Source organism: Leguminivora glycinivorella, chromosome 13, assembly GCF_023078275.1.
Source record: "Leguminivora glycinivorella isolate SPB_JAAS2020 chromosome 13, LegGlyc_1.1, whole genome shotgun sequence".
In the NCBI taxonomy this organism is placed as follows: domain Eukaryota; kingdom Metazoa; phylum Arthropoda; class Insecta; order Lepidoptera; family Tortricidae; genus Leguminivora; species Leguminivora glycinivorella.
The window spans coordinates 6,146,650-6,169,763 of NC_062983.1; the positions used below are offsets into that span (position 1 = coordinate 6,146,650).

Genomic DNA, 23,114 nt, shown 5'->3' on the forward strand with positions numbered 1-23,114 from the left:
GTGTCTACCTGTGAATGCATCTACATACATTTTAAATGTTAACCTATTCAATTCAATCGGAAGCGAACATATACACCGTGTTTCACTTAACACTCAAAACCTGAAAACCGTTTGTTCAGAATCGAGAGTAGAATCGATTGAGCTATATCTTGATGGGGGTAATATATTTTTTTTTAATTTGTATTATTAGTTATTTTTTACGTGCCCATTCTACAAATTCGTAATACAACAGTGTGCATATCGCGTTGCTAGAGGTTGTATACCTTTTTCAGTATTTAGGGGTATTCATACTGGCTGGTTACTTGGACGACTATTTTTTCCGCTACGAGTTTGACGTTGTTTGTCAGTTTAATTTTAATGTTTACCTCTAATAAGTCATAAGTCATAACAAATTGAACTCGTACCTAATTACAACCTTGTTATTTTAAATGTTGGGTTTAAATTTGCTTACTGAGATTATCTGTCCAATTTGAAGTTTGCTGTGACAAAGCTTTAAAGTGTTTTACAGTGACATTATGGTAAACCTTATGTCGTTGCAGTAACGTACACAAATAAGTAGTTTGAAGGTTTATGATGGTAGCTAGCAACTATTTTTTTGAGTGTAGAGTTAAAAGTCGAGTAGAGCTGCACAGAAATTTAAACATTCAATTTAAAAAATTAATAAACATCAGATTAAAAAATGAATACTCTAGATAAGTTTAAAAAAATAAAAATCAGTTGGGGTGTCTGAGGTTTTGACTTTTGAGTGATAACGGAAACACCGTGTATACGTCAATAGGGTAACCTCAGAGTTTAACACATTGAAGTGTGATATAAAGTAAAGTATACAAACTAGTATTTTCTTATAGCATTCAATGTTCAACCTAATTAAAATACTAGTTTGTCTCGTTAAAAGAAGTTACCGAAAATGCCAGCCTTTTACGTCATTTGTGTATTTAGGCGCCATTCATATATTCCGTAACACGAAATATGTAAGACTGCCGCAGCGTTTATTTTAGTGCTAAGATTTAAAGATAATAGATAAAAGCTTATTATATTCATGTTCATGACGCTCACAAACATGTACGTACATAGACACAAGAATAGAACAAAAAAAAACAGAGAACAGAACATTAAGTGCGCATCATGAAATGGACCCAACTCAGCATAATACTAGCTGGAAGCCAGCGCTCTGGTCTTCCGAAGGTGATGCCACGACAGATAACAAACACACAACAATATAAAGAAGAGGACGAAAAGAGACAGAAAAATAAAAATAAAACTATTTACATAACAAAGTAAGAAATTAAGAATACACATAAATCACAAAATGGAAAAAAAGGAAAACATAACAAAATATAATTAAAACAGAACAAACATTTCGCTCAATGAACAGTGAACGGGACCATATCATCTGTCAGCCCTGCCATTTGGATAACCGTCTATAGATTATAATATAATACTTTAGCATTGAAAAGGTACAAGGTACGAGGCGTTACGAACGACGTGCGCATTCAGCAAACAGGTGGTATATGTACACAAAAATTATTATTGTCCAAGAAACTACAATGTCTTAATCAATCCACAATTAAGCTGCATTGTTCTAAATCGCAAGGTAACTTTGACATTGTTCTTATTTTTCTGATAATCGATTAAATATTTGAACTTGCTGGAAAAGCGTCATCGGGGTGGAGGAGTTTTGAGTATAAAAAGGCCCAGAAGTTTTTGGTTGGCATCAGTTCGGTTTCAACTCTCACCACAATGAGAGCAACCACCATTGTGATCTTGTGCTGTGCCGTGGCGGTAAGTCCTTCTTTATAATATCTTATTCTAAATCTGACTTTTAGTTTATGGCTTTCCATAAAAGAAGAGTCCTTGTGCTTTAACTGCAATATGGTCCTTATTATCAGAATTATTGAACTTGAAGCCAACTTGAAGCATTAAAATGCATGTGACAGAAAATCACATTTTTAGCTGTGATGAATTGGCGTCATTCTACAACCCCTCCTGGGTGATATAAAATACCAAGATATTATGATACAATCCTGGGTATAAGCCATCTTTCAGTCAAATTCCAATTTATTTGATCACAGTCGATCATATACTTAATATCAGGAATAAAGAATCTCAGCATATATTAGTCAAACAAATCTTACATAGCAATGCAAGTCAACCGTGAGCAACTCCTTGTATTTGATTAGAATTGGCCAGGGAACGAGACTTAATACAAAGCAAAGTTCTAAAAAGCTCATTAATATGGACCGAGGTTAAAGCCTACAGCTAAATAGTCGCACGCCTTAACAGTATCATCATTACCAGTAAGATGAGATATCAAGTGTATTTATTTTATTATTTATTTATTATCAGCAATATCAGTAAGAGTCAGAATAAGCTAAATAAGCAAGGCATTTGCAAAGACATTACTTAGTTCGTTTTATTCATACCTGTCGGTGAAAAGAGAAGTTACTTTACAAAAGCTACCTTTACCTTAGTTTCAATATACACTGGTCATGTTTGCCTCTTTAACATGTATTTCCTTAACACAGCTTATTTGAAGGTACCTTTCAGGCATTCGCATTTTCGAAATGTTGAAAACCAATATCGTGTAAAATAACGTTTGTTTCACAGTATGCTGCCGCCCTACAAGGCGCAGAAGATGAAGCCCTTGCGGCTATGTGGAACTTAGAAAAACAAATGAAAGAAACCGCATACGACAAATCCGATTCTTACTCAGTCGAAAATGGAACGACTTGGGAAAAAGAAACGACTCGAAAACAGTACCACAGAAAGGTTGCCAAGCCTAATATCTCAGGCGAAGACAAGATCGTGAGGACCTTCGTCATCGAGACTGATGCTGACGGCCAAGAGACCATCTATGAAGAGGATGTGGTGATCCATAAGGTGCCAGGTGGCGGAAGCACATCTACCACCACTGGACGCCGCGCCATTTCCGGTTTCGGAAGCTCCTCAACAAGTTCCAGCGCCGCAGCCAGTGCCGGCGCCGGCTCTGGCCCGCCATATGGTTCAGGATCCTCATCAGCTAATGCTGCTGCATCAGCTCAATCAGGACCACAAGGACCAAGCGGATATCCAGGCTCATATGGACAAGGATCGTCAGCCAATGCTGCCGCTTCTGCCCAAGCAGGACAAGGCCCAGCCGGATCACAAGGACCACTCGGACCACAACAAGGACCAGCCGGACAAGGACCACAAGGACCAGGAGCTTCAGCTAACGCTGCAGCCTCTGCCCAATCAGGGCCAAACGGACCACAAGGATCAGGAGCCTCAGCCAGCGCTGGCGCCTCTGCCCAATCAGGATCAAACGGACCATACGGACCATACGGACCACAAGGACCAGCTGGACCACAAGGACCAGGAGCTTCAGCTAACGCTGCCGCCTCTGCCCAATCAGGACCAAACGGACCATACGGACCATACGGACCACAAGGACCAGTCGGACCACAAGGACCAGGAGCTTCAGCTAACGCTGCCGCCTCTGCCCAATCAGGACCAAACGGACCATACGGACCACAAGGCCCAGCCGGACCACAAGGACCAGGAGCTTCAGCTAACGCTGCCGCGTCTGCCCAATCAGGACCAAACGGACCATACGGACCATACGGACCACAAGGGCCAGTTGGACCACAAGGACCAGGAGCTTCAGCTAACGCTGCCGCCTCTGCTCAATCAGGACCAAACGGACCACAAGGACCAGGAGCTTCAGCTAACGCTGCTGCCTCTGCCCAATCAGGACCAAATGGACCATACGGACCATACGGACCACAAGGACCAGCAGGACCACAAGGACCAGCCGGACCAGGAGCTTCAGCTAACGCTGCCGCCTCTGCTCAATCAGGACCAAACGGACCACAAGGATCAGGAGCCTCAGGCAGCGCTGGCGCCTCTTCCCAATCAGGACAAAACGGACCATACGGACCATACGGACCACAAGGCCCAGCCGGACCACTCGGACCACAAGGATCAGGAGCTTCAGCTAACGCTGCCGCCTCTGCCCAACAAGGACCAAACGGACCACAAGGATCAGGAGCCTCAGGCAGCGCTGGCGCCTCTTCCCAATCAGGATCAAACGGACTATACGGACCATACGGACCACAAGGCCCAGCCGGACCACAAGGACCACTCGGACCACAAGGATCAGGAGCTTCAGCTAACGCTGCCGCCTCTGCTCAATCAGGACCAAACGGACCACAAGGACCAGGAGCTTCAGCTAACGCTGCTGCCTCTGCCCAATCAGGACCAAATGGACCATACGGACCATACGGACCACAAGGACCAGCAGGACCACAAGGACCAGCCGGACCAGGAGCTTCAGCTAACGCTGCCGCCTCTGCTCAATCAGGACCAAACGGACCACAAGGATCAGGAGCCTCAGGCAGCGCTGGCGCCTCTTCCCAATCAGGACAAAACGGACCATACGGACCATACGGACCACAAGGCCCAGCCGGACCACTCGGACCACAAGGATCAGGAGCTTCAGCTAACAATGCCGCCTCTGCCCAACAAGGACCAAACGGACCACAAGGATCAGGAGCCTCAGCCAGCGCTGGCGCCTCTTCCCAATCAGGATCAAACGGACCATACGGACCATACGGACCACAAGGATCAGGAGCCTCAGCCAGCGCTGGCGCCTCTTCCCAATCAGGACAAAACGGACCATACGGACCATACGGACCACAAGGCCCAGCCGGACCACTCGGACCACTCGGACCACAAGGATCAGGAGCTTCAGCTAACGCTGCCTCCTCTGCTCAATCAGGACCAAACGGACCACAAGGATCAGGAGCCTCAGGCAGCGCTGGCGCCTCTTCCCAATCAGGACAAAACGGACCATACGGACCATACGGACCACAAGGCCCAGCCGGACCACTCGGACCACAAGGATCAGGAGCTTCAGCTAACAATGCCGCCTCTGCCCAACAAGGACCAAACGGACCACAAGGATCAGGAGCCTCAGCCAGCGCTGGCGCCTCTTCCCAATCAGGATCAAACGGACCATACGGACCATACGGACCACAAGGATCAGGAGCCTCAGCCAGCACTGGCGCCTCTTCCCAATCAGGATCAAACGGAGTATACGGACCATACGGACCACAAGGCCCAGCCGGACCACAAGGACCACTCGGACCACAAGGATCAGGAGCTTCAGCTAACGCTGCCTCCTCTGCTCAATCAGGACCAAACGGACCACAAGGATCAGGAGCCTCAGGCAGCGCTGGCGCCTCTTCCCAATCAGGACAAAACGGACCATACGGACCATACGGACCACAAGGCCCAGCCGGAACACTCGGTCCACAAGGATCAGGAGCTTCAGCTAACGCTGCCGCCTCTGCCCAACAAGGACCAAACGGACCACAAGGATCAGGAGCCTCAGCCAGCGCTGGCGCCTCTTCCCAATCAGGATCAAACGGACCATACGGACCATACGGACCACAAGGATCAGGAGCCTCAGCCAGCGCTGGCGCCTCTTCCCAATCAGGACAAAACGGACCATACGGACCATACGGACCACAAGGCCCAGCCGGACCACTCGGACCACAAGGATCAGGAGCTTCAGCTAACGCTGCCGCCTCTGCCCAACAAGGACCAAACGGACTACAAGGATCAGGAGCCTCAGCCAGCGCTGGCGCCTCTTCCCAATCAGGATCAAACGGACTATACGGACCATACGGACCACAAGGCCCAGCCGGACCACAAGGACCACTCGGACCACAAGGATCAGGAGCTTCAGCTAACGCTGCCGCCTCTGCCCAATCAGGACCAAACGGACCACAAGGACCAGGAGCTTCAGCTAACGCTGCCGCCTCTGCCCAATCAGGACCAAACGGACCATACGGACCATACGGACCACAAGGCCCAGCCGGACCACAAGGACCAGGAGCTTCAGCTAACGCTGCCGCGTCTGCCCAATCAGGACCAAACGGACCATACGGACCATACGGACCACAAGGGCCAGTCGGACCACAAGGACCAGGAGCTTCAGCTAACGCTGCCGCCTCTGCTCAATCAGGACCAAACGGACCACAAGGACCAGGAGCTTCAGCTAACGCTGCTGCCTCTGCCCAATCAGGACCAAATGGACCATACGGACCATACGGACCACAAGGACCAGCAGGACCACAAGGACCAGCCGGACCAGGAGCTTCAGCTAACGCTGCCGCCTCTGCTCAATCAGGACCAAACGGACCACAAGGACCAGGAGCCTCAGGCAGCGCTGGCGCCTCTTCCCAATCAGGACAAAACGGACCATACGGACCATACGGACCACAAGGCCCAGCCGGACCACTCGGACCACAAGGATCAGGAGCTTCAGCTAACGCTGCCGCCTCTGGCCAACAAGGACCAAACGGACCACAAGGATCAGGAGCCTCAGCCAGCGCTGGCGCCTCTTCCCAATCAGGATCAAACGGACCATACGGACCATACGGACCACAAGGATCAGGAGCCTCAGCCAGCGCTGGCGCCTCTTCCCAATCAGGACAAAACGGACCATACGGACCATACGGACCACAAGGCCCAGCCGGACCACTCGGACCACAAGGATCAGGAGCTTCAGCTAACGCTGCCGCCTCTGCCCAACAAGGACCAAACGGACCACAAGGATCAGGAGCCTCAGCCAGCGCTGGCGCCTCTTCCCAATCAGGATCAAACGGACCATACGGACCACAAGGATCAGAAGCCTCAGCCAGCGCCGGCGCCTCTTCCCAATCAGGACAAAACGGACCATACGGACCATACGGACCACAAGGCCCAGCCGGACCACTCGGACCACAAGGATCAGGAGCTTCAGCTAACGCTGCCGCCTCTGCCCAACAAGGACCAAACGGACCACAAGGATCAGGAGCCTCAGCCAGCGCTGGCGCCTCTTCCCAATCAGGATCAAACGGATCATACGGACCATACGGACCACAAGGATCAGGAGCCTCAGCCAGCGCTGGCGCCTCTTCCCAATCAGGATCGGACCATACGGACCACAAGGATCAGGAGCCTCAGCCAGCGCTGGCGCCTCTTCCCAATCAGGACAAAACGGACCATACGGACCATACGGACCACAAGGCCCAGCCGGACCACAAGGATCAGGAGCTTCAGCTAACGCTGCCGCCTCTGCCCAACAAGAACTAAACGGACCACAAGGATCAGGAGCCTCAGCCAGCGCTGGCGCCTCTTCCCAATCAGGACCAAACGGACCATATGGACCACAAGGACCACAAGGTATGTACCATTAATGACCACCACTATTTTCTACCATTATATATTGGGCAGTCCCTGTATAGTGATATTACAATGTATAACAAAATCACATAACATCCCCCCGATATTTACATCATTTAGTTAATTAAATCACTGTTGAGCGTCTGTAAAAGACAATACCATATTAAAAAAAGACTACTGAATATTTTTGAACATGATGTTTCATGTTCAGAAATATTCAGTAGTCTTTTTTTAATGGCCGCTATGTCTTACTTCTGGGCAAAGGCTTCTCTTCTCTTTTTCCAATCATGCGTATTCACAGGTATTCACATACATAACACATGAGTTACTCAAGTTACACACAGTTAAAACTCATGACACGGGGATTCCATTAATTCCTCCCAGTCCCAGTTCATTTCAGACTCAGTCTATAAAATGCAATCTCAGTATTTTTATATGAAGACCCCCAAAACTTATATGTATGTACAGGATGGGCCAGTGACAAATTTACTTTTGTCTTGACCTGCTTTGTAAAAATTACAAAATATTGGCATATACCTAAGTATGGTGTCATTTTAAATTAAATTTTTATTCTAACTGATGTCTTACACGGGAGAGCGATAAGCGTTTTGCATCTAGGCTGTTTATCAAAATAATCGTTCTTATGTGTCTTTTGTCGTCGGCGTTTTCGACTAAAGCTATCGCCTTGGGTTGATAGTGCTTGGCCTTCCAGGAGCCCTGACTTAACTCCAGCAGACTTTTTTTGCGTGGGTACTTGAAAAGTAAAGTGTACTCAAAAATTCTGGCAACCACAGAATAATTAAAGGAGAACATTCGCCAAGAATTAATATCTTCGCAACTTCTGACGAAAGTCTTTCAAATCCAGCAAGGCTGACAGAGTGTCACAACCCAGCATGGACATCATATTTATGATTTAATTTTTAAATCATAAAATTTTTGAATTTCGAATGCTTTCTTAATATCATATTTTTAATTTCAAAACACAAAAAAAAATTCAGCAATTATTTTAATTTCATAAAATGCACTTATCAATGGCCCAACCTGTATATGTGAGTGTGCATGGAAAAACGTCCCACTTTGCCGATTGCTATAAAGCCGCTTTGTCAGTTTATTCATATAAAGATACAGGTAAATCTCGCCTTAATAGTTACCGACAAAGTGGGACGTTTTACTAAACACACTCACAACACATATTTATGGCATTATCTTAAAACTAAATATTTAGAGTACGAAGTACCATACGGCTTCATTGTAATGGAGTTAAGTACTAAGTTGAATATGTCACTGTGCAGGACCACAAGGCCCAAGAGGACCAGGATCTTCAGCTAGTGCTTCTGCTACTGCCACTGTTTCTTCGGCTCCAGAAGAGATCATCATCATTGAGGAGCAGCAACCAGAAGTGACTGTCACTGCCAATGCTAACGCGAACGCTGGGCAACAAGGACAGCAAGGACCAAACGGACCATACGGCCCATACGGACCACAAGGCCCAGCCGGACCACAAGGACCACTCGGACCACAAGCACCAGGAGCTTCAGCTACCGCTGCCGCCTCTGCCCAATCAGGACCAAACGGACCACAAGGATCAGGAGCTTCAGCTAACGCTGCCGCCTCTTCCCAATCAGGACCAAACGGACCATACGGCCCATACGGACCACAAGGCCCAGCCGGACCACTCGGACCACAAGGATCAGGAGCTTCAGCTAACGCTGCCGCCTCTGCCCAACAAGGAACAAACGGACCACAAGGATCAGGAGCCTCAGCCAGCGCTGGCGCCTCTGCCCAATCAGGACCAAACGGACCATACGGACCATACGGACCACAAGGCCCAGCCGGACCACTCGGACCACAAGGATCAGGAGCTTCAGCTAACGCTGCCGCCTCTGGCCAACAAGGACCAAACGGACCACAAGGATCAGGAGCCTCAGCCAGCGCTGGCGCCTCTGCCCAATCAGGACCAAACGGACCATACGGACCATACGGACCACAAGGATCAGGAGCCTCAGCCAGCGCTGGCGCCTCTTCCCAATCAGGACAAAACGGACCATACGGACCATACGGACCACAAGGCCCAGCCGGACCACTCGGACCACAAGGATCAGGAGCTTCAGCTAACGCTGCCGCCTCTGCCCAACAAGGACCAAACGGACCACAAGGATCAGGAGCCTCAGCCAGCGCTGGCGCCTCTTCCCAATCAGGATCAAACGGACCATACGGACCATACGGACCACAAGGATCAGGAGCCTCAGCCAGCGCTGGCGCCTCTTCCCAATCAGGACAAAACGGACCATACGGACCACAAGGCCCAGCCGGACCACTCGGACCACAAGGATCAGGAGTTTCAGCTAACGCTGCCGCCTCTGCCCAACAAGGACCAAACGGACAACAAGGATCAGGAGCCTCAGCCAGCGCTGGCGCCTCTTCCCAATCAGGATCAAACGGACCATACGGACCATACGGACCACAAGGATCAGGAGCCTCAGCCAGCGCTGGCGCCTCTTCCCAATCAGGACAAAACGGACCATACGGACCATACGGACCACAAGGCCCAGCCGGACCACTCGGACCACAAGGATCAGGAGCTTCAGCTAACGCTGCCGCCTCTGCCCAACAAGGACCAAACGGACCACAAGGGTCAGGAGCCTCAGCCAGCGCTGGCGCCTCTTCCCAATCAGGATCCTACGGACTATACGGACCATACGGACCACAAGGCCCAGCCGGACCACAAGGACCACTCGGATCACAAGGACCAGGAGCTTCAGCTAACGCTGCCGCCTCTGCCCAATCAGGACCAAACGGACCACAACAATCAGGAGCCTCAGCCAGCGCTGGCGCCTCTTCCCAATCAGGATCAAACGGACTATACGGACCATACGGACCACAAGGCCCAGCCGGACCACTCGGACCACAAGGATCAGGAGCTTCAGCTAACGCTGCCGCCTCTGCCCAACAAGGACCAAACGGACCACAAGGATCAGGAGCCTCAGCCAGCGCTGGCGCCTCTGCCCAATCAGGACCAAACGGACCATACGGACCATACGGACCACAAGGATCAGGAGCCTCAGCCAGCGCTGGCGCCTCTTCCCAATCAGGACAAAACGGACCATACGGACCATACGGACCACAAGGCCCAGCCGGACCACTCGGACCACAAGGATCAGGAGCTTCAGCTAACGCTGCCGCCTCTGCCCAACAAGGACCAAACGGACCACAAGGATCAGGAGCCTCAGCCAGCGCTGGCGCCTCTTCCCAATCAGGATCAAACGGACCATACGGACCATATGGACCACAAGGATCAGGAGCCTCAGCCAGCGCTGGCGCCTCTTCTCAATCAGGACAAAACGGACCATACGGACCATACGGACCACAAGGCCCAGCCGGACCACTCGGACCACAAGGATCCGGAGCTTCAGCTAACGCTGCCGCCTCTGCCCAACAAGGACCAAACGGACCACAAGGATCAGGAGCCTCAGCCAGCGCTGGCGCCTCTTCCCAATCAGGATCAAACGGACCATACGGACCATACGGACCACAAGGATCAGGAGCCTCAGCCAGCGCTGGCGCCTCTTCCCAATCAGGACAAAACGGACCATACGGACCATACGGACCACAAGGCCCAGCCGGACCACAAGGACCACAAGGATCAGGAGATTCAGCTAACGCTGCCGCCTCTGCCCAACAAGGACCGAACGGACCACAAGGATCAGGAGCCTCAGCCAGCGCTGGCGCCTCTTCCCAATCAGGATCAAACGGACTATACGGACCATACGGACCACAAGGCCCAGCCGAACCACAAGGACCACTCGGACCACAAGGACCAGGAGCTTCAGCTAACGCTGCCGCCTCTGCCCAATCAGGACCAAACGGACCACAACAATCAGGAGCCTCAGCCAGCGCTGGCGCCTCTTCCCAATCAGGACCAAACGGACTATACGGACCATACGGACCACAAGGCCCAGCCGGACCACAAGGACCACTCGGACCACAAGCACCAGGTACTTCAGCTAACGCTGCCGCCTCTACCCAATCAGGACCAAACGGACCATATGGACCACAAGGACCACAAGGTATGTACCATTAATGACCACCACTATTTTCTACCATTATATATTGGGCAGTACCTGTATAGTGATATTACAATGTATAACAAAATCACATAACATCCCCCCGATATTTACATCATTTAGTTACATAATTAAATCACTGATATGGTATTGTCTTTTACAGACGCTCTGTTGAGCGTCTGTAAAAGAAAATACCATATTAAAAAAAGACTACTGAATATTTCTGAACATGATGTTTCATGTTCAGAAATATTCAGTAGCCTTTTTTTAATGGCCGCTATGTCTTACTTCTAGGCAAAGGCTTCTCTTCTCTTTTTCCAATCATGCGTATTCACATACATAACACATGAGTTACTCAAGTTACTCAGCAATCGCTGGTCGGGGAGATCCCAAGTAAAACTCATGACACGGGGATTCGATTAATTCCTCCCAGTCCCAGTTCATTTCAGACGCAAAAACTCAGTCTATAAAATGCAATCTCAGTATTTTTATATGAAGACCCCCAAAACTTATATGTATGTACAGGATGGGCCAGTGACAAATTTACTTTTGTCTTTACCTGCTTTGTAAAAATTACAAAATATTGGCATATACCTAAGTATGGTGTCATTTTAAAATAATCGTTCTTATGTGTCTTTTGTAGTCGGCGTTTCCGACTAAAGCTGTCGCCTTGGGTTGATAGTGCTTGGCCTTCCAGGAGCCCTGACTTAACTCCAGCAGACTTTTTTTTGCGGGGGTACTTGAAAAGTAAAGTGTACTCAAAAATTCTGGCAACCACAGAATAATTAAAGGAGAACATTCGCCAAGAATTAATATCTTCGCAACTTCTGACGAAAGTCTTTCAAATCAAGCAAGGCTGACAGAGTGTCACAATCCAGCATGGACGTCATCTTTATGATTTAATTTTTAAATCATAAAATTTTTGAATTTCGCATACTTTCTTAATATCATATTTTTAATTTCAAAACACAAAAAAAAATTCAGCAATTATTTTAATTTCATTAAATGCACTTATCAATGGCCCAACCTGTATATGTGAGTGTGCATGGGAAAACGTCCCACTTTGCCGATTGCTATAAAGCCGCTTTGTCAGTTTATTCATATAAAGATACAGGTAAATCTCGCCTTAATGGTTACCGACAAAGTGGGACGTTTTACTAAACACACTCACAACACATATTTATGGCATTATCTTAAAACTAAATATTTAGAGTACGAAGTACCATACGGCTTCATTGTAATGGAGTTAAGTACTAAGTTGAATATGTCACTGTGCAGGACCACAAGGCCCAAGAGGACCAGGATCTTCAGCTAGTGCTTCTGCTACTGCCACTGTTTCTTCGGCTCCAGAAGAGATCATCATCATTGAGGAGCAGCAACCAGAAGTGACTGTCACTACCAACGCTAACGCGAACGCTGGGCAACAAGGACAGCAAGGACCAAACGGACCATACGGCCCATACGGACCACAAGGCCCAGCCGGACCACAAGGACCACTCGGACCACAAGCACAGGAGCTTCAGCTAACGCTGCCGCCTCTGCCCAACCAGGACCAAACGGACCACAAGGATCAGGAGCTTCAGCTAACGCTGCCGCCTCTTCCCAATCAGGACCAAACGGACCATACGGACCATACGGACCACAAGGCCCAGCCGGACCACTCGGACCACAAGGATCAGGAGCTTCAGCTAACGCTGCCGCCTCTGCCCAACAAGGACCAAACGGGCCACAAGGATCAGGAGCCTCAGCCAGAGCTGGCGCCTCTGCCCAATCAGGACCAAACGGACAATACGGACCATACGGACCACAAGGATCAGGAGCTTCAGCCAACGCTGCCGCCTCTTCCCAATCAGGACCAAACGGACCATACGGACCATACGGACCACAAGGCCCAGCCGGACCACTCGGACCACAAGGATCAGGAGCTTCAGCTAACGCTGCCGCCTCTGGCCAACAAGGACCAAACGGACCACAAGGATCAGGAGCCTCAGCCAGCGCTGGCGCCTCTTCCCAATCAGGATCAAACGGACCATACGGACCATACGGAGCACAAGGATCAGGAGCCTCAGCCAGCGCTGGCGCCTCTTCCCAATCAGGACAAAACGGACCATACGGACCATACGGACCACAAGGCCCAGCCGGACCACTCGGACCACAAGGATCAGGAGCTTCAGCTAACGCTGCCGCCTCTGGCCAACAAGGACCAAACGGACCACAAGGATCAGGAGCCTCAGCCAGCGCTGGCGCCTCTTCCCAATCAGGATCAAACGGACCATACGGACCATACGGACCACAAGGATCAGGAGCCTCAGCCAGCGCTGGCGCCTCTTCCCAATCAGGACAAAACGGACCATACGGACCATACGGACCACAAGGCCCAGCCGGACCACTCGGACCACAAGGATCAGGAGCTTCAGCTAACGCTGCCGCCTCTGGCCAACAAGGACCAAACGGACCACAAGGATCAGGAGCCTCAGCCAGCGCTGGCGCCTCTTCCCAATCAGGATCAAACGGACCATACGGACCATACGGACCACAAGGATCAGGAGCCTCAGCCAGCGCTGGCGCCTCAGCCCAATCAGGACCAAACGGACCATACGGATCATACGGACCACAAGGATCAGGAGCCTCAGCCAGCGCTGGCGCCTCTTCCCAATCAGGACAAAACGGACCATACGGACCATACGGACCACAAGGCCCAGCCGGACCACTCGGACCACAAGGATCAGGAGCTTCAGCTAACGCTGCCGCCTCTGCCCAACAAGGACCAAACGGACCACAAGGATCAGGAGCCCCAGCCAGCGCTGGCGCCTCTTCCCAATCAGGATCAAACGGACCATACGGACCATACGGACCACAAGGATCAGGAGCCTCAGCCAGCGCTGGCGCCTCTTCCCAATCAGGACAAAACGGACCATACGGACCATACGGACCACAAGGCCCAGCCGGACCACTCGGACCACAAGGATCAGGAGCTTCAGCTAACGCTGCCGCCTCTGGCCAACAAGGACCAAACGGACCACAAGGATCAGGAGCCTCAGCCAGCGCTGGCGCCTTTTCCCAATCAGGATCAAACGGACTATACGGACCATACGGACCACAAGGCCCAGCCGCACCACAAGGACCACTCGGACCACAAGGACCAGGAGCTTCAGCTAACGCTGCCGCCTCTGCCCAATCAGGACCAAACGGACCACAACAATCAGGAGCCTCAGCCAGCGCTGGCGCCTCTTCCCAATCAGGGCCAAACGGACTATACGGACCATACGGACCACAAGGCCCAGCCGGACCACAAGGACCACTCGGACCACAAGCACCAGGAGCTTCAGCTAACGCTGCCGCCTCTGCCCAATCAGGACCAAACGGACCACAAGGATCAGGAGCTTCAGCTAACGCTGCCGCCTCTGCCCAATCAGGACCAAACGGACTATACGGACCATACGGACCACAAGGCCCAGCTGGACCACAAGGACCACTCGGACCACAAGGACCAGGAGCTTCAGCCAGCGCTGCCGCCTCTTCCCAATCAGGACCAAACGGACTATACGGACCATACGGACCACAAGGCCCAGCCGGACCACTCGGACCACAAGGATCAGGAGCTTCAGCTAACGCTGCCGCCTCTGCCCAACAAGGACCAAACGGACCACAAGGATCAGGAGCCTCAGCCAGCGCTGGCGCCTCTTCCCAATCAGGATCAAACGGATCATACGGACCATACGGACCACAAGGATCAGGAGCCTCAGCCAGCGCTGGCGCCTCTTCCCAATCAGGACAAAACGGACCATACGGACCATACGGACCACAAGGCCCAGCCGGACCACAAGGATCAGGAGCTTCAGCTAACGCTGCCGCCTCTGCCCAACAAGAACTAAACGGACCACAAGGATCAGGAGCCTCAGCCAGCGCTGGCGCCTCTTCCCAATCAGGATCAAACGGACCATACGGACCATACGGACCACAAGGATCAGGAGCCTCAGCCAGCGCTGGCGCCTCTTCCCAATCAGGACAAAACGGACCATACGGATCATACGAACCACAAGGCCCAGCCGGACCACTCGGACCACAAGGATCAGGAGATTCAGCTAACGCTGCCGCCTCTGCCCAACAAGGACCAAACGGACCACAAGGATCAGGAGCCTCAGCCAGCGCTGGCGCCTTTTCCCAATCAGGATCAAACGGACTATACGGACCATACGGACCACAAGGCCCAGCCGGACCACAAGGACCACTCGGACCACAAGGACCAGGAGCTTCAGCTAACGCTGCCGCCTCTGCCCAATCAGGACCAAACGGACCACAACAATCAGGAGCCTCAGCCAGCGCTGGCGCCTCTTCCCAATCAGGACCAAACGGACTATACGGACCATACGGACCACAAGGCCCAGCCGGACCACAAGGACCACTCGGACCACAAGCACCAGGTACTTCAGCTAACGCTGCCGCCTCTGCCCAATCAGGACCAAACGGACCATATGGACCACAAGGACCACAAGGTATGTACCATTTATGACCACCACTATTTTCTACCATTATATATTGGGCAGTCCCTGTATAGTGATATTACAATGTATAACAAAATCACATAACATCCACCCGATATTTACATCATTTAGTTACATAATTAAATCACTGATATGGTATTGTCTTTTACAGACGCTCTGTTGAGCGTCTGTAAAAGAAAATACCATATTAAAAAAAGACTACTGAATATTTCTGAACATGATGTTTCATGTTCAGAAATATTCAGTAGCCTTTTTTTAATGGCCGCTATGTCTTACTTCTGGGCAAAGGCTTCTCTTCTCTTTTTCCAATCATGCGTATTCACATACATAACACATGAGTTACTCAAGTTACTCAGCAATCGCTGGTCGGGGAGATCCCAAGTAAAACTCATGACACGGGGATTCCATGAATTCCTCCCATTCCCAGTTCATTTCAGACGCAAAAACTCAGTCTATAAAATGCAATCTCAGTATTTTTATATGAAGACCCCCAAAACTTATATGTATGTACAGGATGGGCCAGTGACAAATTTACTTTTGTCTTTACCTGCTTTGTAAAAATTACAAAATATTGGCATATACCTAAGTATGGTGTCATTTTAAATTAAATTTTTATTTAAAATGATGTCTTACACGGGAGAGCGATAAGCGTTTTACATCTAGGCTGTTTATCAAAATAATCGTTCTTAGTGTCTTTTGTCGTCGGCGTTTTCGACTAAAGCTGTCGCCTTGGGTTGATAGTGCTTGGCCTTCCAGGAGCCCTGACTTAACTCCAGCAGACTTTTTTTTGCGGGGGTACTTGAAAAGTAAAGTGTACTCAAAAATTCTGGCAACCACAGAATAATTAAAGGAGAACATTCGCCAAGAATTAATATCTTCGCAACTTCTGACGAAAGTCTTTCAAATCAAGCAAGGCTGACAGAGTGTCACAACCCAGCATGGACGTCATCTTTATGATTTAATTTTAAATCATAAAATTTTTGAATTTCGCATACTTTCTTAATATCATATTTTTAATTTCAAAACACAAAAAAAAAATTCAGCAATTATTTTAATTTCATTAAATGCTCTTATCAATGGCCCAACCTGTATGTGTATATGTGAGTGTGCATGGGAAAACGTCCCACTTTGCCGATTGCTATAAAGCCGCTTTGTCAGTTTATTCATATAAAGATACAGGTAAATCTCGCCTTAATGGTTACCGACAAAGTGGGACGTTTTACTAAACACACTCACAACACATATTTATGGCATTATCTTAAAACTAAATATTTAGAGTACGAAGTACCATACGGCTTCATTGTAATGGAGTTACTAAGTTGAATATGTCACTGTGCAGGACCACAAGGCCCAAGAGGACCAGGATCTTCAGCTAGTGCTTCTGCTACTGCCACTGTTTCTTCGGCTCCAGAAGAGATCATCATCATTGAGGAGCAGCAACCAGAAGTGACTGTCACTGCCAACGCTAACGCGAACGCTGGGCAACGAGGACAGCAAGGACCAAACGGACCATACGGCCCATACGGACCACAAGGCCCAGCCGGACCACAAGGACCACTCGGACCACAAGCACCAGGAGCTTCAGCTAACGCTGCCGCCTCTGCCCAATCAGGACCAAACGGACCACAAGGATCAGGAGCTTCAGCTAACGCTGCCGCCTCTTCCCAATCAGGACCAAACGGACCATACGGACCATACGGACCACAAGGCCCAGCCGGACCACTCGGACCACAAGGATCAGGAGCTTCAGCTAACGCTGCCGCCTCTGCCCAACAAGGACCAAACGGGCCACAAGGATCAGGAGCCTCAGCCAGAGCTGGCGCCTCTGCCCAATCAGGACCAAACGGACCATACGGACCATACGGACCACAAGGATCAGGAGCCTCAGCCAGCGCTGGCGCCTCTTCCCAATCAGGACAAAACGGACCATACGGACCACAAGGCCCAGCCGGACCACTCGGACCACAAAGATCAGGAGCTTCAGCTAACGCTGCCGCCTCTGGCCAACAAGGACCAAACGGACCACAAGGATCAGGAGCCTCAGCCAGCGCTGGCGCCTCTTCCCAATCAGGATCAAACGGACCATACGGACCATACGGACCACAAGGATCAGGAGCCTCAGCCAGCGCTGGCCCCTCTTCCCAATCAGGACAAAACGGACCATACGGACCATACGGACCACAAGGCCCAGCCGGATCACTCGGACCACAAGGATCAGGAGCTTCAGCTAACGCTGCCGCCTCTGGCCAACAAGTACCAAACGGACCACAAGGATCAGGAGCCTCAGCCAGCGCTGGCGCCTCTTCCCAATCAGGACAAAACGGACCATACGGACCATACGGACCACAAGGCCCAGCCGGACCACTCGGACCACAAGGATCAGAAGCTTCAGCTAACGCTGCCGCCTCTGCCCAACAAGGACCAAACGGACCACAAGGATCAGGAGCCTCAGCCAGCGCTGGCGCCTCTTCCCAATCAGGATCAAACGGACCATACGGACCATACGGACCACAAGGATCAGGAGCCTCAGCCAGCGCTGGCGCCTCTTCCCAATCAGGACAAAACGGACCACAAGGATCAGGAGCTTCAGCTAACGCTGCCGCCTCTGCCCAATCAGGACCAAACGGACTATACGGACCACAAGGCCCAGCCGGACCACAAGGACCACTCGGACCACAAGGACCAGGAGCTTCAGCTAACGCTGCCGCCTCTGCCCAATCAGGACCAAACGGACTATACGGACCATACGGACCACAAGGCCCAGCCGGACCACTCGGACCACAAGGATCAGGAGCTTCAGCTAACGCTGCCGCCTCTGCCCAACAAGGACCAAACGGATCACAAGGATCAGGAGCCTCAGCCAGCGCTGGGGCCTCTGCCCAATCAGGACCAAACGGACCATACGGACCATACGGACCACAAGGCCCAGCCGGACCACTCGGACCACAAGGATCAGAAGCTTCAGCTAACGCTGCCGCCTCTGCCCAACAAGGACCAAACGGACCACAAGGATCAGGAGCCTCAGCCAGCGCTGGCGCCTCTTCCCAATCAGGATCAAACGGACCATACGGACCATACGGACCACAAGGATCAGGAGCCTCAGCCACCGCTGGCGCCTCTTCCCAATCAGGACAAAACGGACCACAAGGATCAGGAGCTTCAGCTAACGCTGCCGCCTCTGCCCAATCAGGACCAAACGGACTATACGGACCACAAGGCCCAGCCGGACCACAAGGACCACTCGGACCACAAGGACCAGGAGCTTCAGCTAACGCTGCCGCCTCTGCCCAATCAGGACCAAACGGACTATACGGACCATACGGACCACAAGGCCCAGCCGGACCACTCGGACCACAAGGATCAGGAGCTTCAGCTAACGCTGCCGCCTCTGCCCAACAAGGACCAAACGGATCACAAGGATCAGGAGCCTCAGCCAGCGCTGGGGCCTCTGCCCAATCAGGACCAAACGGACCATACGGACCATACGGACCACAAGGCCCAGCCGGACCACTCGGACCACAAGGATCAGAAGCTTCAGCTAACGCTGCCGCCTCTGCCCAACAAGGACCAAACGGACCACAAGGATCAGGAGCCTCAGCCAGCGCTGGCGCCTCTTCCCAATCAGGATCAAACGGACCATACGGCCCATACGGACCACAAGGCCCAGCCGGACCACAAGGACCACTCGGACCACAAGCACCAGGAGCTTCAGCTAACGCTGCCGCCTCTGCCCAATCAGGACCAAACGGACCATACGGACCATACGGACCACAAGGCCCAGCCGGACCACTCGGACCACAAGGATCAGGAGCTTCAGCTAACGCTGCCGCCTCTGCCCAACAAGGACCAAACGGGCCACAAGGATCAGGAGCCTCAGCCAGAGCTGGCGCCTCTGCCCAATCAGGACCAAACGGACCATACGGACCATACGGACCACAAGGATCAGGAGCCTCAGCCAGCGCTGGCGCCTCTTCCCAATCAGGACAAAACGGACCATACGGACCACAAGGCCCAGCCGGACCACTCGGACCACAAGGATCAGGAGCTTCAGCTAACGCTGCCGCCTCTGGCCAACAAGGACCAAACGGACCACAAGGACCAGGAGCCTCAGCCAGCGCTGGCGCCTCTTCCCAATCAGGATCAAACGGACCATACGGACCATACGGACCACAAGGATCAGGAGCCTCAGCCAGCGCTGGCGCCTCTTCCCAATCAGGACAAAACGGACCATACGGACCATACGGACCACAAGGCCCAGCCGGACCACTCGGACCACAAGGATCAGGAGCTTCAGCTAGCGCTGCCGCCTCTGGCCAACAAGTACCAAACGGACCACAAGGATCAGGAGCCTCAGCCAGCGCTGGCGCCTCTTCCCAATCAGGACAAAACGGACCATACGGACCATACGGACCACAAGGATCAGGAGCCTCAGCCAGCGCTGGCGCCTCTTCCCAATCAGGACAAAACGGACCACAAGGATCAGGAGCTTCAGCTAACGCTGCCGCCTCTGCCCAATCAGGACCAAACGGACTATACGGACCACAAGGCCCAGCCGGACCACAAGGACCACTCGGACCACAAGGACCAGGAGCTTCAGCTAACGCTGCCGCCTCTGCCCAATCAGGACCAAACGGACTATACGGACCATACGGACCACAAGGCCCAGCCGGACCACTCGGACCACAAGGATCAGGAGCTTCAGCTAACACTGCCGCCTCTGCCCAACAAGGACCAAACGGATCACAAGGATCAGGAGCCTCAGCCAGCGCTGGGGCCTCTGCCCAATCAGGACCAAACGGACCATACGGACCATACGGACCACAAGGCCCAGCCGGACCACTCGGACCACAAGGATCAGAAGCTTCAGCTAACGCTGCCGCCTCTGCCCAACAAGGACCAAACGGACCACAAGGATCAGGAGCCTCAGCCAGCGCTGGCGCCTCTTCCCAATCAGGATCAAACGGACCATACGGACCATACGGACCACAAGGATCAGGAGCCTCAGCCAGCGCTGGCGCCTCTTCCCAATCAGGACAAAACGGACCATACGGACCATACGGACCACAAGGATCAGGAGCCTCAGCCAGCGCTGGCGCCTCTTCCCAATCAGGACAAAACGGACCATACGGACCATACGGACCACAAGGCCCAGCCGGACCACTCGGACCACAAGGATCAGGAGCTTCAGCTAACGCTGCCGCCTCTGCCCAACAAGTACCAAACGGACCACAAGGATCAGGAGCCTCAGCCAGCGCTGGCGCCTCTTCCCAATCAGGACAAAACGGACTATACGGACCACAAGGCCCAGCCGGACCACAAGGACCACTCGGACCACAAGGACCAGGAGCTTCAGCTAACGCTGCCGCCTCTGCCCAATCAGGACCAAACGGACTATACGGACCATACGGACCACAAGGCCCAGCCGGACCACTCGGACCACAAGGATCAGGAGCTTCAGCTAACGCTGCCGCCTCTGCCCAACAAGGACCAAACGGATCACAAGGATCAGGAGCCTCAGCCAGCGCTGGGGCCTCTGCCCAATCAGGACCAAACGGACCATACGGACCATACGGACCACAAGGCCCAGCCGGACCACTCGGACCACAAGGATCAGAAGCTTCAGCTAACGCTGCCGCCTCTGCCCAACAAGGACCAAACGGACCACAAGGATCAGGAGCCTCAGCCAGCGCTGGCGCCTCTTCCCAATCAGGATCAAACGGACCATACGGACCATACGGACCACAAGGATCAGGAGCCTCAGCCAGCGCTGGCGCCTCTTCCCAATCAGGACAAAACGGACCACAAGGATCAGGAGCTTCAGCTAACGCTGCCGCCTCTGCCCAATCAGGACCAAACGGACTATACGGACCACAAGGCCCAGCCGGACCACAAGGACCACTCGGACCACAAGGACCAGGAGCTTCAGCTAACGCTGCCGCCTCTGCCCAATCAGGACCAAACGGACTATACGGACCATACGGACCACAAGGCCCAGCCGGACCACTCGGACCACAAGGATCAGGAGCTTCAGCTAACGCTGCCGCCTCTGCCCAACAAGGACCAAACGGATCACAAGGATCAGGAGCCTCAGCCAGCGCTGGGGCCTCTGCCCAATCAGGACCAAACGGACCATACGGACCATACGGACCACAAGGCCCAGCCGGACCACTCGGACCACAAGGATCAGAAGCTTCAGCTAACGCTGCCGCCTCTGCCCAACAAGGACCAAACGGACCACAAGGATCAGGAGCCTCAGCCAGCGCTGGCGCCTCTTCCCAATCAGGATCAAACGGACCATACGGACCATACGGACCACAAGGATCAGGAGCCTCAGCCAGCGCTGGCGCCTCTTCCCAATCAGGACAAAACGGACCACAAGGATCAGGAGCTTCAGCTAACGCTGCCGCCTCTGCCCAATCAGGACCAAACGGACTATACGGACCACAAGGCCCAGCCGGACCACAAGGAGCACTCGGACCACAAGGACCAGGAGCTTCAGCTAACGCTGCCGCCTCTGCCCAATCAGGACCAAACGGACTATACGGACCATACGGACCACAAGGCCCAGCCGGACCACTCGGACCACAAGGATCAGGAGCTTCAGCTAACGCTGCCGCCTCTGCCCAACAAGGACCAAACGGATCACAAGGATCAGGAGCCTCAGCCAGCGCTGGGGCCTCTGCCCAATCAGGACCAAACGGACCATACGGACCATACGGACCACAAGGCCCAGCCGGACCACTCGGACCACAAGGATCAGAAGCCCAACGCTGCCGCCTCTGCCCAACAAGGACCAAACGGATCACAAGGATCAGGAGCCTCAGCCAGCGCTGGGGCCTCTGCCCAATCAGGACCAAACGGACCATACGGACCACAAGGAAGTCCAGTCATCATCATCGAGGAAGTTCCATCTTCTGCTAGCGCTACTGCCAACGCCAACGCTAACGCTGTTTCTTACGGAACAGTGGCTCCATACGGATCATCAGCTAATGCTGGTGCCTCCGCCGCCGCCGGATCAGGATACGGATCAGGATCAGGTTCCGGTCTGCCATGGTTCGGAGGACGCAAGGTTTGCCGTCTTTCACGCAGACAATTCGTCGTCAAGATCGGCACCAGACGCCAACCATGCCTTACTTGCTAGTTCTTTAATTTCTATTTCTAATTTGTTTTCTGTGGATACATCTTTTTTTTCTCTTTTATATTAATAAAATTCTGGCATCTCACTACTTTATTTTATTTATTTCTACCTACTCCTGTAAAATCACAGGCAGACTGAATAAGTAATAATATTTTTTTTGTATTTATTTTTATTTTATTAAACATTACACATAAGTTA

General features: G+C 52.1%; 1 protein-coding gene across 3 annotated transcripts; it reads left to right on the plus strand.

Moving 5' to 3' along the window:
• Positions 1-1,724: 1,724 nt before the first annotated feature.
• On the plus strand, positions 1,725-23,001 carry LOC125232502 (collagen alpha-1(I) chain-like). 3 transcript variants are annotated; one of them, XM_048138197.1, is made up of 10 exons: positions 1,725-1,782; positions 2,608-3,331; positions 3,854-4,678; positions 15,317-15,619; positions 17,850-19,439; positions 19,581-19,916; positions 19,995-20,768; positions 21,012-22,163; positions 22,269-22,505; positions 22,657-23,001. In XM_048138197.1, the coding sequence occupies exons 1-10, from the start codon at positions 1,741-1,743 to the stop codon at positions 22,917-22,919; spliced, it is 6,246 nt and encodes a 2,081-aa protein (XP_047994154.1). In that variant the 5' UTR covers positions 1,725-1,740; the 3' UTR covers positions 22,920-23,001. The 3 variants fall into 3 exon arrangements, with proteins under 3 accessions (XP_047994154.1, XP_047994155.1, XP_047994153.1); XM_048138198.1 differs by having other exon boundaries at positions 18,258-19,439; XM_048138196.1 differs by having other exon boundaries at positions 15,317-15,559; positions 17,451-19,439.
• The last annotated feature ends 113 nt before the right edge of the window (positions 23,002-23,114 follow it).

Excerpts from the sequence above, each read along its gene's own strand:
- LOC125232502 (XM_048138196.1), top strand. The coding sequence starts at position 1,741 with ATGAGAGCAACCACCATTGTGATCTTGTGCTGTGCCGTGGCG. Across the intron at positions 4,679-15,316 it reads CGGACCATACGGACCACAAG|GCCCAGCCGGACCACTCGGA; the intron begins GCCCAGCCGGAC and ends ACGAACCACAAG. Across the intron at positions 22,506-22,656 it reads CGGACCATACGGACCACAAG|GAAGTCCAGTCATCATCATC; the intron begins GCCCAGCCGGAC and ends ACGGACCACAAG.